The sequence below is a fragment of the Bufo gargarizans genome, unplaced genomic scaffold (assembly GCF_014858855.1).
Source record: "Bufo gargarizans isolate SCDJY-AF-19 unplaced genomic scaffold, ASM1485885v1 original_scaffold_1457_pilon, whole genome shotgun sequence".
NCBI lineage: Eukaryota > Metazoa > Chordata > Amphibia > Anura > Bufonidae > Bufo > Bufo gargarizans.
Window position 1 is genome coordinate 31,816 of NW_025334368.1, and position 26,249 is coordinate 58,064.

Genomic DNA, 26,249 nt, shown 5'->3' on the forward strand with positions numbered 1-26,249 from the left:
TCTCCTGTATACATACACACTGCACAGTACCACTTCTCCTGTATACACACACACTGCACAGTACCACTTCTCCTGTATACATACACACTGCACAGTACCACTTCTGTGCATAGGTGCTATGACAGGGGTTGTAGTTGGGGGTTAACCCTGTGTGACCCGGGGCTGACTCAGCAGTTGATGGTTTTCCCTTCTGTCCATCCTTCTGGGGCAGTGAATGGACGCGCAGTCGGGGGTGAAGGGGCGGCCGGAGGGTGCGGGGGAGGGCAGAGTGTGACGGAGCGCTGTTATATCTGTACACATGACCTGGGCGCCCCCATCAATGTCACCCAAACCTGATTACACCGCGCTGTGCAGCCGACCGATGCAAGAGCTGCACTTCTATAATTCAGCCCCTGATGTGCAGCGCTGGGCACCGTCTGTACTTGGCCCTTTCCCCTATAGAGCAGATAGTTTCCAACCAATATGGCTGCCGTGGTAGACGTGGCCCCGACTCCTCTGGAACATCATCCTGCCGATCCCTCCAGGAACGGTCGCGGCGGCCATCTTGGCTGAGGACGGAGTATATGTGCGGGGCCCACAGCTGGACCTTTACATCAGTCAGCTGCATTAACCAGCAGCGACTCTTTAACCCTTTGTTCCCCAATAATCTAGTTTTGCTGATCTTTTTATTATCAAATAATTTAATATAAAAATGCGAGATCATGATGAATATACAGCTATGTACAGGGGGTACACAGTCCCGGGGACCCCTGGATTCACAGTGATCCTGGAGGACGGCTCCGGGGCCTGGCAGGAAAGTCAGGAGCACCAGTTGGCCCAGGCGGGCATAGTCCTGCAGTCTCCAGGGGTCAGATAAGGTCACTTCGGAATGGTCAATTAAGGCACAAGGTTCCGGGCCGGAGCCCAGACTCGATACGGCAGCCTCCGGGGTAGAGGTTGGCACAAGGCAGCGCAGAATTTAAACCGCTATAGTCCGAGATGGCTCCACCCACTGCAGTGTCATGGCGGTTGTAGTCATGGCAACATCCAACGATCAGCTGCAGCTACTCAGTAGAAGGGCGCGGAGCCTCCGGAGACCTTCTCGGCCGGCACAATCTGCTGGAGACTGGACAGAATCTTCTTCTGATGTCCGGCCAGGGTGACCCCGATCCGCAGCAGATCTCTAGGGGAACACAAGTCACATGACTTAATACCGTGCAGCGCTCTCTGGCGCCCCCCGCCATACATTGCATAGCCACAATCACGTACTCTGTGGTCATCTGCCGCACGCGGCTGAAGGTGGTAAATCCGGCGTTCCTGAATCCTTCTTCGTATCGCCCCATTTTGATGGCATGTAGCCACTCGCCCACGGAGGAGAAGGAGGAGTAGTGGGGCGTTCGCTGGTCGAGCAGCGGCTGGGAGCTTCTGCGGAGAGAGAGACGGACACTGGCGACATCACAATCACCCCATTATCTGCGCTACGCCCAGAAACTTCCTCTGCTTCCTGCCAGCGCTGACCCCCGGCCTGACCTGCAGAGCAGAACTCACACATCCTCACAATGCTCCGTTCCTAACCCCTTCCTCCCTGGAGGCCCCCCTCTTACCCCGGCTGCTCCCGCGCAGTAATCTTCAGGCTAGCTGGGTTGCGGATGAGTTTGTCCAGAGCGCTGACGATCTCGGTGAAGCGAGGACGGGCGGCCCGGTCGCGCTGCCAGCAGTCCAGCATCAGCTGGTGAAGAGCGGACGGGCAGTCTGGCGGAGCGGGCAGCCGGTAATCCTGCTCGATGGCATTGATGACCTAAGGGAAGCAGAAGACATCAGTGACTGGACATTCACTCCCTGCCCCCGCCCCCCGCACACCACAGGCCCCTGGACTCACATCTTGATTGGACATGTCCCAGTACGGACGTTCTCCGAACGACATCACCTCCCACATGACTATGCCGTAGCCCCAGACGTCACTGGCTGAAGTGAACTTGCGGAAGGCGATGGCTTCTGGCGCTGTCCATCTGATTGGTATTTTACCGCCCTGAGACGAGAGACCGGAGCAGGAGGCGCTATTATTACATTGTCCCATCCACCACTGGTCCCACCGCTGGAGGAAGATGAAGAGGGCCACTCTGATACACTGTCACAGTTACAGACATGGCCAGGAGTCTTCCCCTTTAAGATGAATCCCTGCCACCCTGGACATACCCCACCTCCAACCCGCTGGCCATTCCTCACCAGGCAGGACGTGTACGTTGGGTCAGTGGATCCCTCTTGTAAGAAACGGGACAATCCAAAATCGGACACTTTGCAAACTAAGTTACTGTTCACCAAAATGTTCCGCGCCGCCAGGTCTCGGTGAACGTAATTCATCTCTGCCAGGTAGCGCATCCCGGAGGCAATTCCCCGGAGCATCCCAACCAGCTGGATGGGGGTAAACTGGCCATCGTTTTGCTGCAAACATAAAAGGAACAGGAAGTTTATTATTATTCTGCAGCAGATGCAACTCCACCCGACCGCGGAGCACGCTCCAACCACAGGCCACGCTCCAACCACCCGACCACAGACCGCGCTCCAACCACCCGACCACAGAGGCCGCTCCAACCACCCGATAATGGACCCTGCTCCAACCACTCAAGTCATTCGATAATGGACCCTGCTCCAACCACCCGAACATGGACCCTGCTCCAACCACGGACCCTGCTCCAACCACAGACCCTGCTCCAACCACCCGATAATGGACCCTGCTCCAACCACCCGACAACAGAGACTTCTCTAACCACCTGATAATGGAACCTACTGAAAGAATCCTCTGACGGACTCTACTCCAACATCCAGTAAACCCTTGGAAGACTGCTCCATAAGACGTCTACACCATTGTCAATAGACTTTCCTCTACCGGACTTTCCACCAGCCTGTTCACACTAGAAGCTGCCTCACCCGGAGAAAGGAGTCCAGGGCGCCATTCTCCATGTACTCTGTGATTATCATGACAGGACAGTTGTTGGTGATGACTCCTTCCAGGTGGATGATATTGGGGTGGTGGAATTGTCCCATGATGCTGGCCTCGCTCAGGAACTCCCGGCGTTGGCGCTCGGTGTAACCGCCCTTCAGCGTTTTGATAGCCACGTAATTCTCCTTCTTCCCTGGAACCTTAAGACGCCCCCGGCAGACCTCTCCAAACTCCCCTGTAAGAGAGACTGTCAGCGTGGAGATAAACAGGCCCCCGTCCTTCCATGACTCCATCCGTTCACCAGCAGAGAGGTCCTCCAACCCCCACATCTACTCACCAGCGCCTATCACTTCCTCGATTTTCACATAGGAAACATCAATCTCTTTAGCAAATTCTCTCACGGCCTCGTTGGGGTCCTCGTAGGTGAACGGATCAATGTACAACTTTGTACCTGAGACAAAACAACGCGATTAATGAGGACACAAGACTCTGGAAACCGGCAACTAGCCATCTCCAGGACACGGAAGAGCTCTATCCACAAGTCGTGACATGGACATGTATGTAACATAGCACTTACCGTGACCAATGAGGTACTGGCCCGGTTTATCCGAATACTCCGGCTCCTTGTTACTCCCGTGCCTCCTGTACAAACAGAGCCGCCGGAATGTCAGAGGAAACGGCAAATGCCGGAATCACTTCTATTATACATACATTGTGGCCAGTATCGCCTCATACAAGGGGCGGGGCTGTGACAACCACTCACACGTCTGATCACATGTCACTGCAGGGGGCGGGGCTGTGACTACCTCTCTCAGACTGGTTGTCAGCAGTAATAGATGTTACTGTGGTATGAGGGGAGTGGATCTGGCGACATTGCAGGGTCACTTACCTCACACACACCACTGCGGTAACGATGACGATAAGGATTAGAACAGTCCCCACCCCCACGGTCCCAGCTATGAGCTCCACCTGCGGCTGGGCCTTCTCTGGGTCTGGAAGAAGAAATTCCCCTGTAAGTACACAGGACGGTTACGGGCGCCCGGACAACACTTAGGGTGACATTTGTGCCCCCGACTTACCCAGTGGGAGCGTCTGGAACACACTGTCTCCACTAAATGCCCCGTAGCCGGCGTTGGTCCTGGCCCGCACCTGCACTGTGTACATAGTCCCTGCGCGCAGTCCCACCAGCTTCGCCTCGTTACCGGAGGCCTTCAGGAACATGATGAGCGGCTTCTCTTGATCCTGGGGAGGAGACACCATCCATTGGCACTCTGGGTCTCCCCCTGGTAATAGGGGGTGCCCTCCGCGTCCCACCTTACCTTCTCAAAGTACTTGACTTCATAATCCAGAATGTTCCCCATGTTCGGAGACTGTGGGGGGGGCGGTGGGATCCACTTCAAGGACAAGGAGGATGCGGAGGCTGCAATCTGCTGGATACCCGTCACCGCGTGAGGAACTGCAGGACAGAGAAATAACAGGGTTAATGCCCCGGCCTAGAGGCCTCTTCACATGTAGACAGCACTATTGGGGTCAACTCACGGTCTCGGTCAATGGTGACGTTCAGCTCCTCCCCCATCGCCGCAGCACCGGTGCGCTCAGACACGCCATTCAGTGCCAGGACCCGGAAGTTGTAGATGACTTGTGGGCGCAGTCCGGACACGCGCAGCTTACGTTCCGTTAGTTTTTGAGGCCTTGGTGTGAAGGCCAGGCGGGTACAGGGGACCCAGCCCCCACCTAGAGCATACTCCGAGCACAACACCTCGTAGTACAGGTCCGAGCGCCCGCCAGAATCCAGAGGCTCGCTCCAGTCCAGATCCACCATGGATCCGTTCACACTAGAAACAATGCTGCGAGGGGTAGAAGGAGGCTCTGGAGGAGAGAAGATGGGGTCAGGCTGCACTGCCGTATGTGACCACAGGGGGAGACACTCTGTAGACAGGTACTCACTGGTGCAAGGTGCAGTCACCGGGTCCCCGGGGGCTCGGTAGTACCCCGCTTTGCAGTTGCACATGGTCGCTCCAGCGGTGGTAGAGAGGCTGTTCTGAGGACACATCTGGCAGAGGGACTCCCCAACCTTTGGCTTAAAATATCCAGGAGAGCAAGCTACACAGAGAGGAACACAGCGGAGCGTGAGCTCTTCAGGACAAGTCACACCTGTGTGATGGGTATACTACTGCAGGAGATACAGCGCCACTGCAGTCCAAAGGCTGTGCCTGGAACTGCAGCTCCGCATACAACTCCGAGAAAGAAGGGTTAAGCGAGCGACGGTGTGTCTCTCTCTCTCTCATACAGGAGAAGGGTTAAGCGAGCGGTGGTCCCTCTCACACCGGAGAAGGGTTAAGCGAGCGGTGGTCCCTCTCACACCGGAGAAGGGTTAAGCGAGCGGTGGTCCCTCTCACACCGGAGAAGGGTTAAGCGAGCGGTGGTCCCTCTCACACCGGAGAAGGGTTAAGCGAGCGGTGGTCCCTCTCACACCGGAGAAGGGTTAAGCGAGCGGTGGTCCCTCTCACACCGGAGAAGGGTTAAGCGAGCGGTGGTCCCTCTCACACCGGAGAAGGGTTAAGCGAGCGGTGGTCCCTCTCACACCGGAGAAGGGTTAAGCGAGCGGTGGTCCCTCTCACACCGGAGAAGGGTTAAGCGAGCGGTGGTCCCTCTTACACCGGAGAAGGGTTAAGCGAGCGGTGGTCCCTCTCACACCGGAGAAGGGTTAAGCGAGCGGTGGTCCCTCTCACACCGGAGAAGGGTTAAGCGAGCGGTGGTCCCTCTTACACCGGAGAAGGGTTAAGCGAGCGGTGGTCCCTCTTACACCGGAGAAGGGTTAAGCGAGCGGTGGTCCCTCTCACACCGGAGAAGGGTTAAGCGAGCGGTGGTCCCTCTCACACCGGAGAAGGGTTAAGCGAGCGGTGCTCCCTCTCACACCGGAGAAGGGTTAAGCGAGCGGAGGTCCCTTACACCGGAGAAGGGTTAAGCGAGCGGTGGTCCCTCTCACACCGGAGAAGGGTTAAGCGAGCGGTGGTCCCTCTCACACCGGAGAAGGGTTAAGCGAGCGGTGGTCCCTCTCATACCGGAGAAGGGTTAAGCGAGCGGTGGTCCCTCTCACACCGGAGAAGGGTTAAGCGAGCCGTGGTCCCTCTCACACCGGAGAAGGGTTAAGCGAGCCGTGGTCCCTCTCACACCGGAGAAGGGTTAAGCGAGCCGTGGTCCCTCTCACACCGGAGAAGGGTTAAGCGAGCCGTGGTCCCTCTCACACCGGTAGAGGGTTAAGCGAGCGGTGGTCTCTCACACCGGTAAAGGGTTAAGCAGCGGTAGTTTGTCTCACACCGATGAAGGGTTAAGCGAGCACTGGTCTCTCTCACACTGGTGAAGGGTTAAGCGAGCAGTGGTCTCTCACACTGGTAAAGGGTTAAGCGAGCGGTGGTCTCTCACACTGGTAAAGGGTTAAGCGAGCGGTGGTCTCTCACACTGGTAAAGGGTTAAGCAGCGGTAGTTTGTCTCACACCAATGAAGGGTTAAGCGAGCACTGGTCTCTCTCACACTGGTGAAGGGTTAAGCGAGCGGTGGTCTCAGATTCGGTATAATTTGGCCCCCTCCATACTTCCTGCCCGCTCCCCCTCCCCGCACATACCTGACATTCCACATCCCTTTTGTCTATGACACCTCAGAGCAGCGAGCACTGACAGCGCTGCCCCTCCCCCGCCATCTGTACAGACCGTTCACCCCCCACATCATACAGTGTGCCCCCCTCTCACCTGTGCACTTGGTACGGCCGTCCTTCTCTTCTCGCCCGGCCACACAGATGCACTCGCCTGCTGCGGGTTTGGCCCACTCTCCGTCCTCCCGGCAGTACATGATGGGGCGTCTCCCGAGCGAGCCCTCGGCGCCGTCCACGCAGCTGCCCTCTGCTGACACCACCAGTCCTGCGGGAACAGTCTCGGGGAAACTGGCCAGCGATGCTACCACGGCCGGGCACAGGCGGTAAAACACCCGCACAGCCAGCACCGCCATGCATGCCCCCTGATCCAGGAACGCCAGGTAGAAGCCGCTCTCCTTCAGAGGACCCAGACGCAGAGTCTTGACATTGGAGCGCGTGGAGGCTCCGCCCCCACGCGCGCTGGGCCGCGCCAAAGTGTCCGCAGCCACCGTGTCTACTTTGATCCAGGGATTTTCCATCCATTTCGGGAAATGGTCGTTGGCAATGTCAGCGTTGGCTGGGTAGTAGTAGAGGTTAAAGGTCTCCTTACAGGAGCGGCCGGCGCGGGCGATGGAGGCGCACTCCATCATAGTGAAGGTGATCTCCACGTAGACATGGTGGGCGGGGCCTCGCGAGATGTAGCCGGTCCGCAGCCAGTTGTTCTGGTCCGGAAGGTGCAGGTTGCAGATCTCATAAGTGCGGACGGGGGTCTGCTCCTCATCCAAGCCCGAGGTCTCGTCCCACTACAAGAGAAGGAAAGGCAAATGATGAGAGTGGTAGTGGAAGGCTGGAAGGGGAGGATGATGGGACTCCACACTACCTGGCTGTCCACTCGGGGGTACGTGGTCCAGCGGAGGTCCGAGGTCTCCAGCTTGGTGTTCATAAGCGTGACTGCAAAAAGACAGATGATGTCAGAGACCACTGCCCTCCTGACAGGTGAACCCCCACCTACACCGCCCTCCCGACAGGGGAACCCCCACCTACACAGCCCCCCCGCCGCCCTCCCGACAGGGGAACCCCCACCTACACAGCCCCCCCGACAGGTGAACCCCCACCTACACAGCCCCCCCGCCGCCCTCCCGGCAGGGGAACCCCCACCTACACAGCCCCCCCGCCGCCCTCCCGGCAGGGGAACCCCCACCTACACAGCCCCCCGACAGGTGAACCCCCACCTACACAGCCCCCCCGACAGGTGAACCCCCACCTACACAGCCCCCCCGACAGGTGAACCCCCACCTACACAGCCCCCCCGACAGGTGAACCCCCACCTACACAGCCCCCCCGACAGGTGAACCCCCACCTACACAGCCCCCCCGACAGGTGAACCCCCACCTACACAGCCCCCCCCACAGGTGAACCCCCACCTACACAGCCCCCCCCACAGGGGAACCCCCACCTACACAGCCCCCCCCAACAGGGGAACCCCCACCTACACAGCCCCCCCCAACAGGGGAACCCCCACCTACACAGCCCCCCCCAACAGGGGAACCCCCACCTACACAGCCCCCCCGACAGGTGAGCCCCCACCTACACAGCCCCCCACCGCCCCCTGACAGGTGAACCGCGACCTACACAGCTCCCCGCTGCCCTCCTGACAGGTGAACCCCGACCCAACAGGTACACGTGCGGCGTGGCAGTGCGCGGCTGGTACACGTGCGGTGCAACAGATGACAGCAGCTTGGTACATACAGCGATACGTAGTGGAAAGCTGTGATACGACGGGTAAATATTGACTCCTGAATGCCAGCGTGTCTCCGGGACGGGGGACAAGGGCACGGGGACGTTATCACCGCTCTATAAACACAAGGGGTGGGACATAGTCACATGTGATACTGGGCATCCCTGATCTGTGCCCACTCAGGAAAGGGTTAACTGCCATGGGGCAGATTTCCAGGCTCATGTTTCAGGTGTATTGGAGGGTTAGGTAAACATGCTACATACATGCAGTCACACAGATACCGGGTACAGTACAGACATTCTCATCACTTATACAGTACAGACCAGAAGTTTGGACGCACTTTCTTCTCATTCAAAGAGTTTTCTTTATTTTCATGACTATGACAATTGTAGATTCGCACTGAAGGCATCAAAACTATGAATTATCACATGTGGAATTATATACATAACAAAAAAGTGTGAAACAACTGAAAATATGTCATATTCTAGGTTCTTCACAGTAGCCGCCTTTTGCTTTGATTACTGCTTTGCACACTCTTGGCATTCTCTTGATGAGCTTCAAGAGGTAGTCACCTGAGATGGTCTTCACTTCACAGGTGTGCCCTGTCAGGTTTAATAAGTGGGATTTCTTGCCTTATAAATGGGGTTGGGACCATCAGTTGCGTTGTGGAGAAGTCAGGTGGATACACAGCTGATAGTCCTACTGAATAGACTGTTAGAATTTGTATTATGGCAAGAAAAAAGCAGCTAAGTAAAGAAAAACGTGAGTGGCCATCATTACTTTAAGAAATGAAGGTCAGTCAGTCCGAAAAATTGGGAAAACTTTGAAAGTGTCCCCAAGTGCAGTCACAAAAACCATCAAGCGCTACAAAGAAACTGGCTCACATGCGGACCGCCCCAGGAAAGGAAGACCAAGAGTCACCTCTGCTGCAGAGGAGAAGTTCATCCGAGTCACCAGCCTCAGAAATCGCAGGTTAACAGCAGCTCAGATTAGAGACCAGGTCAATGCCACCCAGAGTTCTAGCAGCAGACACATCTCTAGAACAACTGCTAAGAGGAGACTGTGTGAATCAGGCCTTCATGGTAGAAGATCTGCTAGGAAACCACTGCTAAGGACAGACAACAAGCAGAAGAGACTTGTTTGGGCTAAAGAACACAAGGAATGGACATTAGACCAGTGGAAATCTGTGCTTTGGTCTGATGAGTCCAAGTTTGAGATCTTTGGTTCCAACCACCGTGTCTTTGTGCGACGCAGAAAAGGTGAACGGATGGACTCTACATGCCTGGTTCCCACCGTGAAGCATGGAGGAGGAGGTGTGATGGTGTGGGGGGGCTTTGCTGGGGACACTGTTGGGGATTTATTCAAAATTGAAGGCATAGTGAACCAGCATGGCTACCACAGCATCTTGCAGCGGCATGCTATTCCATCCGGTTTGCGTTTAGTTGGACCATCATTTATTTTTCAACAGGACAATGACCCCAAACACCTCCAGGCTGTGTAAGGGCTATTTGACCATGAAGGAGAGTGATGGGGTGCTGCGCCAGATGACCTGGCCTCCACAGTCACCGGACCTGAACCCAATTGAGATGGTTTGGGGTGAGCTGGACCGCAGAGTGAAGGCAAAAGGGCCAACAAGTGCTAAGCATCTCTGGGAACTCCTTCAAGACTGTTGGAAGACCATTTCAGGTGACTACCTCCTGAAGTTCATCAAGAGAATGCCAAGAGTGTGCAAAGCAGTAATCAAAGCAAAAGGTGGCTACTGTGAAGAACCTAGAATATGACATATTTTCAGTTGTTTCACACTTGTTTGTTATGTATATAATTCCACATGTGATAATTCATAGTTTTGATGCCTTCAGTGCGAATCTACAATTGTCATAGTCATGAAAATAAAGAAAACTCTTTGAATGAGAAGGTGTCTCCAAACTTCTGGTCTGTACTGTATACACACACGCGCACACAGTCACACACACAGACACAGATACCGGGTATATACACACACAGTCACACACATACCGGGTGTATACACACACGCGCACACAGTCACACACATACCGGGTGTATACACACACGCGCACACAGTCACACACATACCGGGTGTATACACACACGCGCACACAGTCACACACATACCGGGTGTATACACACACGCGCACACAGTCACACACATACCGGGTGTATACACACACATACCGGGTGTATACACACACGCGCACACAGTCACACACATACCGGGTATATACACACACGCACACAGTCACACACATACCGGGTATATACACACACGCACACAGTCACACACATACCGGGTATATATACACACACGCAGTCACACACATACTGTGGGGTTTCGCTCTGGTAGACAGGATTAGCGGACACAGTACAGAGGCAACAACAAGTTCTTTGGATCAAACAGTTCAGTGTTTTATTCACACTTTAGGCAAGTGACAAAACAAGCAAAAAGTCACCTCGCGATGTTGGTGGTAATTCACACCGTGCGGCAATTCTGCCTCAAAGAGTCCTTGCTGACAGCAGCACCAAGCTGTTTTAACCCCAAACAGGTAGCAAGCCTTCCTCCAGACACAAGGCTTCCAGATCCCAACACAGAGACCAGAGACATGGCTTCTGAGCCCAGCTGCCTATTTAAGGACAGCCAGGTGCTGCCAAAACCCAGACCGGCATTTAAACTCCAGTCCGGTATTTGACCTCACCTGACTGTAAATCAGCCCAGCCGCTCATGCTGGGAGGAAAATACCTGTTTTCCCAGACCAAACCTCTCACTGTGTCACAACAGCCGCACACACACAGGGCAGACACAGCCGCACACACACACACAGGGCAGACAGCCGCACACACACACACAGGGCAGACAGCCGCACACACACACACAGGGCAGACAGCCGCACACACACACACAGGGCAGACAGCCGCACACACACACACAGGGCAGACAGCCGCACACACACACACAGGGCAGACAGCCGCACACACACACACACACATATATACACAGTCGTACACACAGGGCAGACAGCCGCGCACACACACAGGGCAGACACAGCCGCACACACACACACAGGGCAGACAGCCGCACACACACACACAGGGCAGACAGCCGCACACACACACACAGGGCAGACAGCCGCACACACACACACACAGGGCAGACAGCCGCACACACACACACAGGGCAGACAGCCGCACACACACACACAGGGCAGACAGCCGCACACACACACAGGGCAGACAGCCGCACACACACACACACAGGGCAGACAGCCGCACACACACACACAGGGCAGACAGCCGCACACACACACACAGGGCAGACAGCCACACACACATATATACACAGTCGTACACACAGGGCAGACAGCCGCGCACACACACAGGGCAGACAGCCGCACACACACACACAGGGCAGACAGCCGCACACACACACACACAGGGCAGACAGCCGCACACACACACACAGGGCAGACAGCCGCACACACACACACAGGGCAGACAGCCGCACACACAACACACAGAGCAGACAGCCGCACACACACAGGGCAGACACAGCCGCACACACACAGGGCAGACACAGCCGCACACACACAGGGCAGACACAGCCGCACACACACACAGGGCAGACACAGCCGCACACACACACAGGGCAGACACAGCCGCACACACACACAGGGCAGACACAGCCGCACACACACACAGGGCAGACACAGCCGCACACACACACAGGGCAGACAGCCGCACACACACACACACACAGGGCAGACAGCCGCACACACACACACACACAGGGCAGACAGCCGCACACACACACACAGGGCAGACAGCCGCACACACACACACAGGGCAGACAGCCGCACACACACACACAGGGCAGACAGCCGCACACACACACACAGGGCAGACAGCCGCACACACACACACACAGGGCAGACAGCCGCACACACACACACACACACACACATATATACACAGTCGTACACACAGGGCAGACAGCCGCGCACACACACAGGGCAGACACAGCCGCACACACACACAGGGCAGACAGCCGCACACACACACACAGGGCAGACAGCCGCACACACACACACAGGGCAGACAGCCGCACACACACACACAGGGCAGACAGCCGCACACACACACACACAGGGCAGACAGCCGCACACACACACACAGGGCAGACAGCCGCACACACACACACAGGGCAGACAGCCACACACACAGGGCTGACAGCCGCACACACAGGGCAGACACAGACGCACACACATATATACACAGTCGTACACACAGCCGCACACATACAAAGCAGCCATATATACACGTGCAGGATACATATGGTACACAGGACCCCTGCAGAGTCATGGAGCAGGAGGAGATGAGGCACTCTAGGTGTGTCTATGATTCCAGGTGCCCGGGGAATACGTAGGGAGGAGGATGGGTAATTACCACCTTGGCAGACGGTGAGAGCGCTGCCCCGGGGGAAATGACTGTGGAGCTGTGGGAAGGCGGACACGCAGCTTTCACTGTACCGGCTGTGAATCCTCATATACCAGATGGGCAGACAAACACGTGTGCCACCAGACACGCAATCGCCGGCTATATAGACACAGCGCCGTATAATAGTGATACAGTCTCCAGTATAAGACCGTGATCTAATAGCGTTATAATCTACAGCACACACTATATACCTGCATAACACCGTGATCTAATAGTGTTATAATCTACAGCACATATTATATACCTGTATAACACTGTGATGTAATAGGGTTATAATCTACAGCACACATTATATTATATACCTGTATAACACTGATCTAATAGCGTTATAATCTACAGCACACACTATATACCTGCATAACACCGTGATCTAATAGTGTTATAATCTACAGCACATATTATATACCTGTATAACACTGTGATGTAATAGTGTTATAATCTACAGCACACATTATATTATATACCTGTATAACACTGATCTAATAGTGTTATAATCTACAGCACACACTATATTATATACCTGTATAACACTGATCTAATAGTGTTATAATCTACAGCACACATTATATTATATACCTGTATAACACTGTGATGTAATAGTGTTATAATCTACAGCACACACTATATTATATACCTGTATAACACCGTGATCTAATAGTGTTATAATCTACAGCACACACTATATTATATACCTGTATAACACCGTGATCTAATAGGGTTATAATCTACAGCACACATTATATACCTGTATAACACTGTGATCTAATAGTGTTATAATCTACAGCACACATTATATACCTGTATAACACTGTGATCTAATAGTGTTATAATCTACAGCACACACTATATTATATACCTGTATAACACCGTGATCTAATAGTGTTATAATCTACAGCACACATTATATACCTGTATAACACCGTGATCTAATAGGGTTATAATCTACAGCACATATTATATACCTGTATAACACTGTGATCTAATAGTGTTATAATCTACAGCACACACTATATTATATACCTGTATAACACCGTGATCTAATAGTGTTATAATCTACAGCACACACTATATTATATACCTGTATAACACCGTGATCTAATAGTGTTATAATCTACAGCACACATTATATTATATACCTGTATAACACTGATCTAATAGTGTTATAATCTACAGCACACATTATATTATATACCTGTATAACACTGTGATGTAATAGTGTTATAATCTACAGCACACACTATATTATATACCTGTATAACACCGTGATCTAATAGGGTTATAATCTACAGCACACATTATATACCTGTATAACACTGTGATCTAATAGTGTTATAATCTACAGCACACACTATATTATATACCTGTATAACACCGTGATCTAATAGTGTTATAATCTACAGCACACATTATATACCTGTATAACACCGTGATCTAATAGTGTTATAATCTACAGCACACATTATATACCTGTATAACACCGTGATCTAATAGTGTTATAATCTACAGCACACATTATATACCTGTATAACACCGTGATCTAATAGGGTTATAATCTACAGCACACATTATATTATATACCTGTATAACACTGTGATCTAATAGGGTTATAATCTACAGCACACATTATATACCTGTATAACACTGATCTAATAGGGTTATAATCTACAGCACACATTATATTATATACCTGTATAACACTGTGATCTAATAGGGTTATAATCTACAGCACACATTATATACCTGTATAACACTGTGATCTAATAGTGTTATAATCTACAGCACACATTATATACCTGTATAACACCGTGATCTAATAGTGTTATAATCTACAGCACACATTATATACCTGTATAACACCGTGATCTAATAGGGTTATAATCTACAGCACACATTATATTATATACCTGTATAACACTGTGATCTAATAGTGTTATAATCTACAGCACACATTATATACCTGTATAACACCGTGATCTAATAGTGTTATAATCTACAGCACACATTATATACCTGTATAACACCGTGATCTAATAGTGTTATAATCTACAGCACACATTATATACCTGTATAACACCGTGATCTAATAGTGTTATAATCTACAGCACATATTATATACCTGTATAACACCGTGATCTAATAGTGTTATAATCTACAGCACACATTATATACCTGTATAACACCGTGATCTAATAGTGTTATAATCTACAGCACATATTATATACCTGTATAACACCGTGATCTAATAGGGTTATAATCTACAGCACATATTATATACCTGTATAACACTGTGATGTAATAGGGTTATAATCTACAGCACATATTATATACCTGTATAACACTGATCTAATAGGGTTATAATCTACAGCACACATTATATTATATACCTGTATAACACCGTGATCTAATAGGGTTATAATCTACAGCACACATTATATACCTGTATAACACTGTGATCTAATAGTGTTATAATCTACAGCACACACTATATTATATACCTGTATAACACTGATGTAATAGTGTTATAATCTACAGCACATATTATATACCTGTATAACACTGTGATGTAATAGGGTTATAATCTACAGCACATATTATATACCTGTATAACACTGATGTAATAGTGTTATAATCTACAGCACACATTATATTATATACCTGTATAACACTGTGATGTAATAGGGTTATAATATATACACACAGTCAGGTCTATAGGTGATTGTGTCGGCTCGTCATGATGACCCCCCCTCCACCTCTGGTTTGCGGCGTGCAGGTACTGGGCGCTCCTGACACGTATGACGGGGCACGGATTCATACGTGATCACAGGGCCCGGGGCACCAGACACATCTCAGGTGAGGACAGACCTGGAAATGAATCAGACGTCTCCAGCTGTTAACCCTCCGACATAGCCTGCAGCTCTGCGTCATCACACGGGGCCCCACTGCCCATCACCACTCCGGGGCCGAATCCAAACTCTACGTTATAAGCGGTATCACCTGACTATATTATACGCGCCATCAGCGCCTATGTCCCGGACATTATACGTGTCATTATACAGTCACACTGCACTGTAATATAATATTCGGGGTCCACCACCCGGCCATTACACACAGCATCGGGGCCCACCACCCGGCCATTACACACAGCATCGGGGCCCACCACCCGGCCATTATACACAGCATCGGGGCCCACCACCCGGCCATTACACACAGCATCGGGGCCCACCACCCGGCCATTACACACAGCATCGGGGCCCACCACCCGGCCATTACACACAGCATCGGGGCCCACCACCCGGCCATTACACACAGCATCGGGGCCCACCACCCGGCCATTATACACAGCATCGGGGCCCACCACCCGGCCATTATACACAGCATCGGGGCCCACCACCCGGCCATTATACACATCATCGGGGCCCACCACCCGGCCATTATACACATCATCGGGGCCCACCACCCGGCCATTATACACATCATCGGGGCCCACCACCCGGACATTATACACATCATCGGGGCCCACCACCCGGACATTATACACATCATCGGGGCCCACCACCCGGACATTATACACATCATCGGGGGGCCCACCACCCGGACATTATACACATCATCGGGGCCCACCACCCGGACATTATACACATCATCGGGGTCCATCACCCGGCCATTATACACATCATCGGGGCCCACCACCCGGACATTATACACATCATCGGGGCCCACCACCCGGCCATTATACACATCATCGGGGCCCATCACCCGGCCATTATACACATCATCGGGGTCCATCACCCGGCCATTATACACATCAGGGCCCATTTCCGCCACATTATATGAGCCATCATCAGGGTAGATATATTATACCAGGGATGCCCAATCTGCGGCCCTCCAGCTGTTGTAAAACTACAATTCCCATCATGTCCTGCTGTCAGCTGTAGGCTGCCTGGGGATGCTGGGAGTTGTAGTTTTGCAACAGCTGGAGGGCTGCAGGTTGGGCATCCCTGTGTTATACAGTTATGAGGTTATACATCCTGTACATTATAAGTTATGTATATTACAGCTGGACCTGGGGGGGGGGGGGGGGGAATCTCAGCTTTGTGAAGGTCCCGATGACGATTCCCGGGAAGTCGCTTTGTTTCTGCAGTGTTACAGGAAGTGCGAGCTCAGGCCAGAAAGTGCCGCCATTGTCAGGGTGACTTCCCAGAAAATGATCCCAGGACTGCAAGCTTCAGCAGAGTCATGTGACCGGGGCCCCTGCATGGTGGTGGGGCCCCTGCATGGTGGTGGGGCCCCTGCATGGTGGTGGGGCCCCTGCCGGACACCCTGGAAGATGTGTGTGATGGGGAGAGGCGTCCTCTCCTAGCAGCTCTCACCAGTATGGGGCGTTTGTATATTACATTCCTGTACAGTCGTGGCCAGAAGTTTTGAGGATGACACAAATATTAGTTTTCACAGTTTGCTGCTAAACTGCTTTTAGATCTTTGTTTCAGTTGTTTCTGTGATGTAGTGAAATATAATTACTCGCACTTCATACGTTTCAGAGGCTTTTATCGCCAATTACATGACATTTATGCAGAGTCAGTATTTGCAGTGTTGGCCCTTCTTCTTCAGGACCTCTGCAATCCGACTGCGCATGCTCTCAATCACCTTCTGGGCCAATTCCTGACTGACAACCCATTCTTTCATCATCACTTCTTGCAGTTTGTCAGAATTAGTGGGTTTTTGTTTGTCCACCCGCCTCTTGAGGATTGACCACAAGTTCTCAATGGGATTAAGATCTGGGGGGTTTCCAGGCCATGGACCAAAAATGTCACCGTTTTGGTCCCCGAGCCACTTAGTTATCACTTTGCCTTATGGCGCGGGGCTCCATCGTGCTGGAAAATGCATTGTTCTTCACCAAACTGTTGTTGGATTGTTGGAAGAAGTTGCTGTTGGAGGGTGTTTTGGTTCCATTCTTTATTCATGGCTGTGTTTTGGGGCAGAATTGTGAGTGAGCCCCCTCCCTTGGATGAGAAGCAACCCCACACATGAATGGTCTCAGGATGCTTTACTGTTGGCATGACACAGGACTGATGGTAGCGCTCACCTTTTCTTCTCCGGACAAGCCTTTCTCCTGATGCCCCAAACAATCGGAAAGAGTCTTTATCGGAGAATATGACTTTGCCCCAGTCCTCAGCCGTCCATTCACCAAACTTTCTGCAGAAGATCAATCTGTCCCTGATGTTTTTTTCGGAGAGAAGTGGCTTCTTTGCTGCCCTTCTTGACACCAGGCCATCTTCCAAAGTCTTGGCCTCACTGTGCGTGCAGATGCGCTCACACCTGCCTGCTGCCATTCCTGAGCAAGCTCTGCACTGGTGGCACTCCGATCCCGCAGCTGAATCCTCTTTAGGAGACGATCCTGGAGCTTGTTGGACTTTCTTGGACGCCCTGAAGCCTTCTTAACAAGAATTGAACCTCTTTCTTGGAAGTTCTTGATGATCCTATAAATTGTTGATTGAGGTGCAATCTTAGTAGCCACAATATCCTTGCCTGTGAAGCCATTTTTATGCAACGCAATGATGGCTGCACGCGTTTCTTTGCAGGTCACCATGGTTAACAATGGAAGAACAATGATTTCAAGCATCACCCTCCTTTTAACAGGTCAAGTCTGCCATTTTACCCCAATCAGCCTGACATAATGATCTCCAGCCTTGTGCTCCGTCAACATTCTCACCTGAGTAACAAGACGATTACTGACAGGATCTCAGCAGGTCCTTTAATGACAGCAATGAAATGCAGTGGAAAGGTTTTTGGGGATTAAGTTAATTTTCATGGCAAAGAAGGACGATGCAATTCATCTGATCCCTCTTCATAACATTCTGGAGGATATGCAAATTGCTATTATAAAAACTTTTCCCATTTCCAATATTTATGTAATTCTCAAAACTTTTGGCCACGACTGTACATAGATGACTGTCTCAGACTGCGCTGTAACACACTATACAGTCTCAGACTGCGCTGTAACATACTATACAGTCTCAGACTGCGCTGTAACACACTATACAGTCTCAGACTGCGCTGTAACACACTATACAGTCTCAGACTGCGCTGTAACACACTATACAGTCTCAGACTGCGCTGTAACACACTATACAGTCTCAGACTGCGCTGTAACACACTATACAGTCTCAGACTGCGCTGTAACACGCTATACAGTCTCAGGCTGCGCTGTAACACACTATACAGTCTCAGGCTGCGCTGTAACACACTATACAGTCTCAGACTGCGCTGTAACACGCTATACAGTCTCAGACTGCGCTGTAACACACTATACAGTCTCACACTGCGCTGTAATATACTATACAGTCTCAGACTGCGCTGTAACACACTATACAGTCTCAGACTGCGCTGTAACATACTATACAGTCTCAGACTGCGCTGTAACACACTATACAGTCTCAGACTGCGCTGTAACACACTATACAGTCTCAGACTGCGCTGTAACACACTATACAGTCTCAGACTGCGCTGTAACACACTATACAGTCTCAGACTGCGCTGTAACACGCTATACAGTCTCAGACTGCGCTGTAACACGCTATACAGTCTCAGGCTGCGCTGTAACACACTATACACAGTCTCAGGCTGCGCTGTAACACACTATACAGTCTCAGACTGCGCTGTAACACGCTATACAGTCTCAGGCTGCGCTGTAACACACTATACAGTCTCAGACTGCGCTGTAACACACTATACAGTCTCAGACTGCGCTGTAACACACTATACAGTCTCAGACTGCGCTGTAACACGCTATACAGTCTCAGACTGCGCTGTAACACACTATACAGTCTCAGACTGCGCTGTAACACACTATACAGTCTCAGACTGCGCTGTAACACACTATACACAGTCTCAGACTGCGCTGTAACACACTATACACAGTCTCAGACTGCGCTGTAACACACTATACACAGTCTCAGACTGCGCTGTAACACACTATACACAGTCTCAGACTGCGCTGTAACATACTATACAGTCTCAGACTGCGCTGTAACGTACCATACAGTCTCAGACTGCGCTGTAACACACTATACAGTCTCAGACTGCGCTGTAACACACTATACAGTCTCAGGCTGCGCTGTAACACACTATACAGTCTCAGACTGCGCTGTAACACACTATACAGTCTCAGACTGCGCTGTAACACACTATACAGTCTCAGACTGCGCTGTAACACACTATACAGTCTCAGACTGCGCTGTAACACACTATACAGTCTCAGACTGCGCTGTAACACACTATACAGTCTCAGACTGCGCTGTAACACACTATACAGTCTCAGACTGCGCTGTAACACGCTATACAGTCTCAGGCTGCGCTGTAACACGCTATACAGTCTCAGACTGCGCTGTAACATGCTATACAGTCTCAGACTGCGCTGTAACACGCTATACAATCTCAGACTGCGCTGTAACACACTATACAGTCTCAGACTGCGCTGTAACACACTATACAGTCTCAGACTGTGCTGTAGTCAGACTGCGCTGTAACACGCTATACAGTCTCAGACTGCGCTGTAACACGCTATACAGTCTCAGACTGCGCTGTAACACGCTATACAGTCTCAGACTGCGCTGTAACACGCTATACAGTCTCAGACTGCGCTGTAACACACTATACAGTCTCAGACTGCGCTGTAACACACTATACAGTCTCAGACTGCGCTGTATATACTATACAGTCTCAGGCTGCGCTGTAACACACTATACAGTCTCAGACTGCGCTGTAGTCAGACTGCGCTGTAACACGCTATACAGTCTCAGACTGCGCTGTAACACGCTATACAGTCTCAGACTGCGCTGTAACACGCTATACAGTCTCAGACTGCGCTGTAACACGCTATACAGTCTCAGACTGCGCTGTAACACGCTATACAGTCTCAGACTGCGCTGTAACACGCTATACAGTCTCAGACGTGCGCTGTAACACGCTATACAGTCTCAGACTGCGCTGTAACACGCTATACAGTCTCAGACTGCGCTGTAACACACTATACAGTCTCAGACTGCGCTGTAACACACTATACAGTCTCAGACTGCGCTGTAACACAACTATCAGTCTCAGACTGCGCTGTAACACACTATACAGTCTCAGACTGCGCTGTAACACACTATACAGTTCTCAGACTGCGCTGTAACACACTATACAGTCTCAGACTGCGCTGTAACACACTATACAGTCTCAGACTGCGCTGTAACACACTATACAGTCTCAGGACTGCGCTGTACACACTTACAGTTCTCAGGCTGCGCTGTAACGGAGCACTATACAGTCTCAGACTGCGCTGTAACACACTATACAGTCTCAGACTGCGCTGTAACACACTATACAGTCTCAGACTGCGCTGTAACATACTATACAGTCTCAGACTGCGCTGTACATACTATACAGTCTCGACTGCGCTGTAACACACTATACAGTCTCAGACTGCGCTGTAACACTCTACAGTCTCAGACTGCGCTGTAACACCTATACAGTCTCAGACTGCGCTTAACATACTATACAGTCTCAGACTGCGCTGTAACACACTATACAGTCTCAGACTGCGCTAAGTCAGACTGCGCTGTAACTATACAGTCTCAGACTGCGCTGTAAACATACAGTCTCAGACTGCGCTGTAACTATACAGTCTCAGACTGCGCTGTAACACACTATACAGTCTCAGACTGCGCTGTAACACTATACAGTCTCAGACTGCGCTGTAACACTATACAGTCTCAGACTGCGCTGTAACACTATACAGTCTCAGACTGCGCTGTAACACTATACAGTCTCAGACTGCGCTGTAACACTATACAGTCTCAGACTGCGCTGTAACACACTATACAGTCTCAGACTGCGCTGTAACACACTATACAGTCTCAGACTGCGCTGTAACACACTATACAGTCTCAGACTGCGCTGTAACACACTATACAGTCTCAGACTGCGCTGTAACACACTATACAGTCTCAGACTGCGCTGTACACACTATACAGTCTCAGACTGCGCTGTAACACATACAGTCTCAGACTGCGCTGTAACACTACAGTCTCAGACTGCGCTGTAACAACTATACAGTCTCAGACTGCGCTGTAACACACTATACAGTCTCAGACTGCGCTGTAACACACTATACAGTCTCAGACTGCGCTGTAACACACTATACAGTCTCAGACTGCGCTGTAACACACTATACAGTCTCAGACTGCGCTGTAAACATACTATACAGTCTCAGACTGCGCTGTACACTATCTATTACAGTCTCAGACTGCGCTGTAATATACTATACAGTCTCAGACTGCGCTGTAATGTACTATACAGTCTCAGACTGCGCTGTAATGTACTATACAGTCTCAGACTGCGCTGTAACACTATACAGTCTCAGACTGCGCTGTAACACTATACAGTCTCAGGACTGCGCTGTAACACATATACAGTCTCAGCTGCGCTGTAACACACTATACAGTCTCAGACTGCGCTGTAACACACTATACAGTCTCAGACTGCGCTGTAACACACTATACAGTCTCAGACTGCGCTGTAACACACTATACAGTCTCAGACTGCGCTGTAACACACTATACAGTCTCAGACTGCGCTGTAACACACTATACAGTCTCAGACTGCGCTGTAACACACTATACAGTCTCAGACTGCGCTGTAACACGCTATACAGTCTCAGGCTGCGCTGTAACACGCTATACAGTCTCAGACTGCGCTGTAACATGCTATACAGTCTCAGACTGCGCTGTAACACGCTATACAATCTCAGACTGCGCTGTAACACACTATACAGTCTCAGACTGCGCTGTAACACACTATACAGTCTCAGACTGTGCTGTAGTCAGACTGCGCTGTAACACGCTATACAGTCTCAGACTGCGCTGTAACACGCTATACAGTCTCAGACTGCGCTGTAACACGCTATACAGTCTCAGACTGCGCTGTAACACGCTATACAGTCTCAGACTGCGCTGTAACACACTATACAGTCTCAGACTGCGCTGTAACACACTATACAGTCTCAGACTGCGCTGTAATATACTATACAGTCTCAGGCTGCGCTGTAACACACTATACAGTCTCAGACTGCGCTGTAGTCAGACTGCGCTGTAACACGCTATACAGTCTCAGACTGCGCTGTAACACGCTATACAGTCTCAGACTGCGCTGTAACACGCTATACAGTCTCAGACTGCGCTGTAACACGCTATACAGTCTCAGACTGCGCTGTAACACGCTATACAGTCTCAGACTGCGCTGTAACACGCTATACAGTCTCAGACTGCGCTGTAACACGCTATACAGTCTCAGACTGCGCTGTAACACGCTATACAGTCTCAGACTGCGCTGTAACACACTATACAGTCTCAGACTGCGCTGTAACACACTATACAGTCTCAGACTGCGCTGTAACACCACATACAGTCTCAGACTGCGCTGTAACACACTATACAGTCTCAGACTGCGCTGTAACACACTATACAGTCTCAGACTGCGCTGTAACACACTATACAGTCTCAGACTGCGCTGTAACACACTATACAGTCTCAGACTGCGCTGTAACACACTATACAGTCTCAGACTGCGCTGTAACACACTATACAGTCTCAGGCTGCGCTGTAACACACTATACAGTCTCAGACTGCGCTGTAACACACTATACAGTCTCAGACTGCGCTGTAACACACTATACAGTCTCAGACTGCGCTGTAACACACTATACAGTCTCAGACTGCGCTGTAACATACTATACAGTCTCAGACTGCGCTGTAACATACTATACAGTCTCAGACTGCGCTGTAACACACTATACAGTCTCAGACTGCGCTGTAACACACTATACAGTCTCAGACTGCGCTGTACACTATACAGTCTCAGACTGCGCTGTAACATACTATACAGTCTCAGACTGCGCTGTAACACTATACAGTCTCAGACTGCGCTGTAACACTATACAGTCTCAGACTGCGCTGTAATGTACTATACAGTCTCAGACTGCGCTGTAATGTACTATACAGTCTCAGACTGCGCTGTAATGTACTATACAGTCTCAGACTGCGCTGTAACACTATACAGTCTCAGACTGCGCTGTAACACCTAGTCCTCAGACTGCGCTGTAACACTATACAGTCTCAGACTGCGCTGTAACACTATACAGTCTCAGACTGCGCTGTAATGTACTATACAGTCTCAGACTGCGCTGTAATGTACTATACAGTCTCAGACTGCGCTGTAACACACTATACAGTCTCAGACTGCGCTGTAACACACTATACAGTCTCAGACTGCGCTGTAACACACTATACAGTCTCAGACTGCGCTGTAACACACTATACAGTCTCAGACTGCGCTGTAACACACTATACAGTCTCAGACTGCGCTGTAACACACTATACAGTCTCAGACTGCGCTGTAACACACTATACAGTCTCAGACTGCGCTGTAACATACTATACAGTCTCAGACTGCGCTGTAACATACTATACAGTCTCAGACTGCGCTGTAACACACTATACAGTCTCAGACTGCGCTGTAACACACTATACAGTCTCAGACTGCGCTGTAACACACTATACAGTCTCAGACTGCGCTGTAACATACTATACAGTCTCAGACTGCGCTGTAACACACTATACAGTCTCAGACTGCGCTGTAACACTATACAGTCTCAGACTGCGCTGTAATATACTATACAGTCTCAGACTGCGCTGTAATGTACTATACAGTCTCAGACTGCGCTGTAATGTACTATACAGTCTCAGACTGCGCTGTAACACTATACAGTCTCAGACTGCGCTGTAACACTATACAGTCTCAGACTGCGCTGTAACACTATACAGTCTCAGACTGCGCTGTAACACTATACAGTCTCAGACTGCGCTGTAATGTACTATACAGTCTCAGACTGCGCTGTAATGTACTATACAGTCTCAGACTGCGCTGTAACACACTATACAGTCTCAGACTGCGCTGTACACACTATACAGTCTCAGACTGCGCTGTAACACACTATACAGTCTCAGACTGCGCTGTAACACACTATACAGTCTCAGACTGCGCTGTAACACACTATACAGTCTCAGACTGCGCTGTAACACACTATACAGTCTCAGACTGCGCTGTAACACACTATACAGTCTCAGACTGCGCTGTAACACACTATACAGTCTCAGACTGCGCTGTAACACACTATACAGTCTCAGACTGCGCTGTAACACACTATACAGTCTCAGACTGCGCTGTAACACGCTATACAGTCTCAGACTGCGCTGTAACACGCTATACAGTCTCAGACTGCGCTGTAACACGCTATACAGTCTCAGACTGCGCTGTAACACGCTATACAGTCTCAGACTGCGCTGTAACACGCTATACAGTCTCAGACTGCGCTGTAACACACTATACAGTCTCAGACTGCGCTGTAACACACTATACAGTCTCAGACTGCGCTGTAACATACTATACAGTCTCAGACTGCGCTGTAACGCACTATACAGTCTCAGACTGCGCTGTAACGCACTATACAGTCTCAGACTGCGCTGTAACGTACCATACAGTCTCAGACTGCGCTGTAACACACTATACAGTCTCAGACTGCGCTGTAACACACTATACAGTCTCAGACTGCGCTGTAACACACTATACAGTCTCAGACTGCACTGTAACACACTATACAGTCTCAGACTGCGCTGTAACACACTATACAGTCTCAGACTGCGCTGTAACACACTATACAGTCTCAGACTGCGCTGTAACGTACCATACAGTCTCAGACTGCGCTGTAATATACACTGAACAAAAATATAAACAACACTTTCGGTTTTGCTCCCATTTTGCAGGATCTGAACCCAAAGATGTGAAACAGACACAGAAGACCCATTACTGTCAGATATTGTTCACAATCTGTCTGGATCTGTGTAGTGAGCGCTTCTCCTTTGCCGCATCCATCCCCCCTCACAGGTGCGGCAGATCAAGGTGCCGATTAGACAGCATGAATATTGCACAGTGTGCCTTAGACTTCTCACAATAAAAGGCCACTCTGAAATGTGCAGTTTGATCGCACAGCACAATGCCACAGATGTCGCACCGTTTGAGGGATGAACGGCACAACAATGGGCCTCAGGATCTCCTCACGGTATCTCCTGTGTTCCTGTCCATAACATACGCCTGCCCATACCATAACCCCACCGCCACCATGGGCCACTCCATCCACAACGTGGACGTCGGCAAACCGCTCACCCACACGACGCCACACACGCTGTCTGCCATCTGCCCCGAACAGTGAAAACCAGGACTCATCCATGAACAGAACGCCTCACACTGCGCTGTAATATACAGTCTCACACTGCGCTGTAATATGTCGCACTGTAATACAATATAATCTCACACTGTGCTGTAGAATAATATCATATAATGCAGTGCTGTCATATAAT

General features: G+C 50.5%; 1 protein-coding gene across 3 annotated transcripts in view; it reads right to left on the reverse strand.

Moving 5' to 3' along the window:
• Positions 1-660: 660 nt before the first annotated feature.
• Positions 661-26,249, reverse strand: part of EPHB4 (EPH receptor B4) — a 30,061-nt gene continuing 4,472 nt past the window's right edge. Inside the window, exons 1-16 of one of the 3 annotated variants that reach the window (XM_044274083.1) lie at positions 8,301-8,626; positions 7,432-7,502; positions 6,670-7,354; positions 4,868-5,023; positions 4,460-4,789; positions 4,240-4,376; positions 4,000-4,162; positions 3,810-3,930; positions 3,498-3,562; positions 3,258-3,371; positions 2,908-3,155; positions 2,206-2,421; positions 1,859-2,008; positions 1,584-1,777; positions 1,249-1,404; positions 661-1,162 (exon numbers count right to left, since the gene is read on the reverse strand). In XM_044274083.1, coding sequence (XP_044130018.1) covers positions 1,048-1,162; positions 1,249-1,404; positions 1,584-1,777; positions 1,859-2,008; positions 2,206-2,421; positions 2,908-3,155; positions 3,258-3,371; positions 3,498-3,562; positions 3,810-3,930; positions 4,000-4,162; positions 4,240-4,376; positions 4,460-4,789; positions 4,868-5,023; positions 6,670-7,354; positions 7,432-7,494 — 2,913 coding nt within the window. In that variant the 5' untranslated portion in view covers positions 7,495-7,502; positions 8,301-8,626 and the 3' untranslated portion in view covers positions 661-1,047. Of the gene's footprint in view, positions 1,163-1,248; positions 1,405-1,583; positions 1,778-1,858; positions 2,009-2,205; positions 2,422-2,907; positions 3,156-3,257; positions 3,372-3,497; positions 3,563-3,809; positions 3,931-3,999; positions 4,163-4,239; positions 4,377-4,459; positions 4,790-4,867; positions 5,024-6,669; positions 7,355-7,431; positions 7,503-8,300; positions 8,627-26,249 lie in introns of those variants that run through there. The other 2 variants (XM_044274081.1, XM_044274082.1) reach the window with 2 other exon arrangements.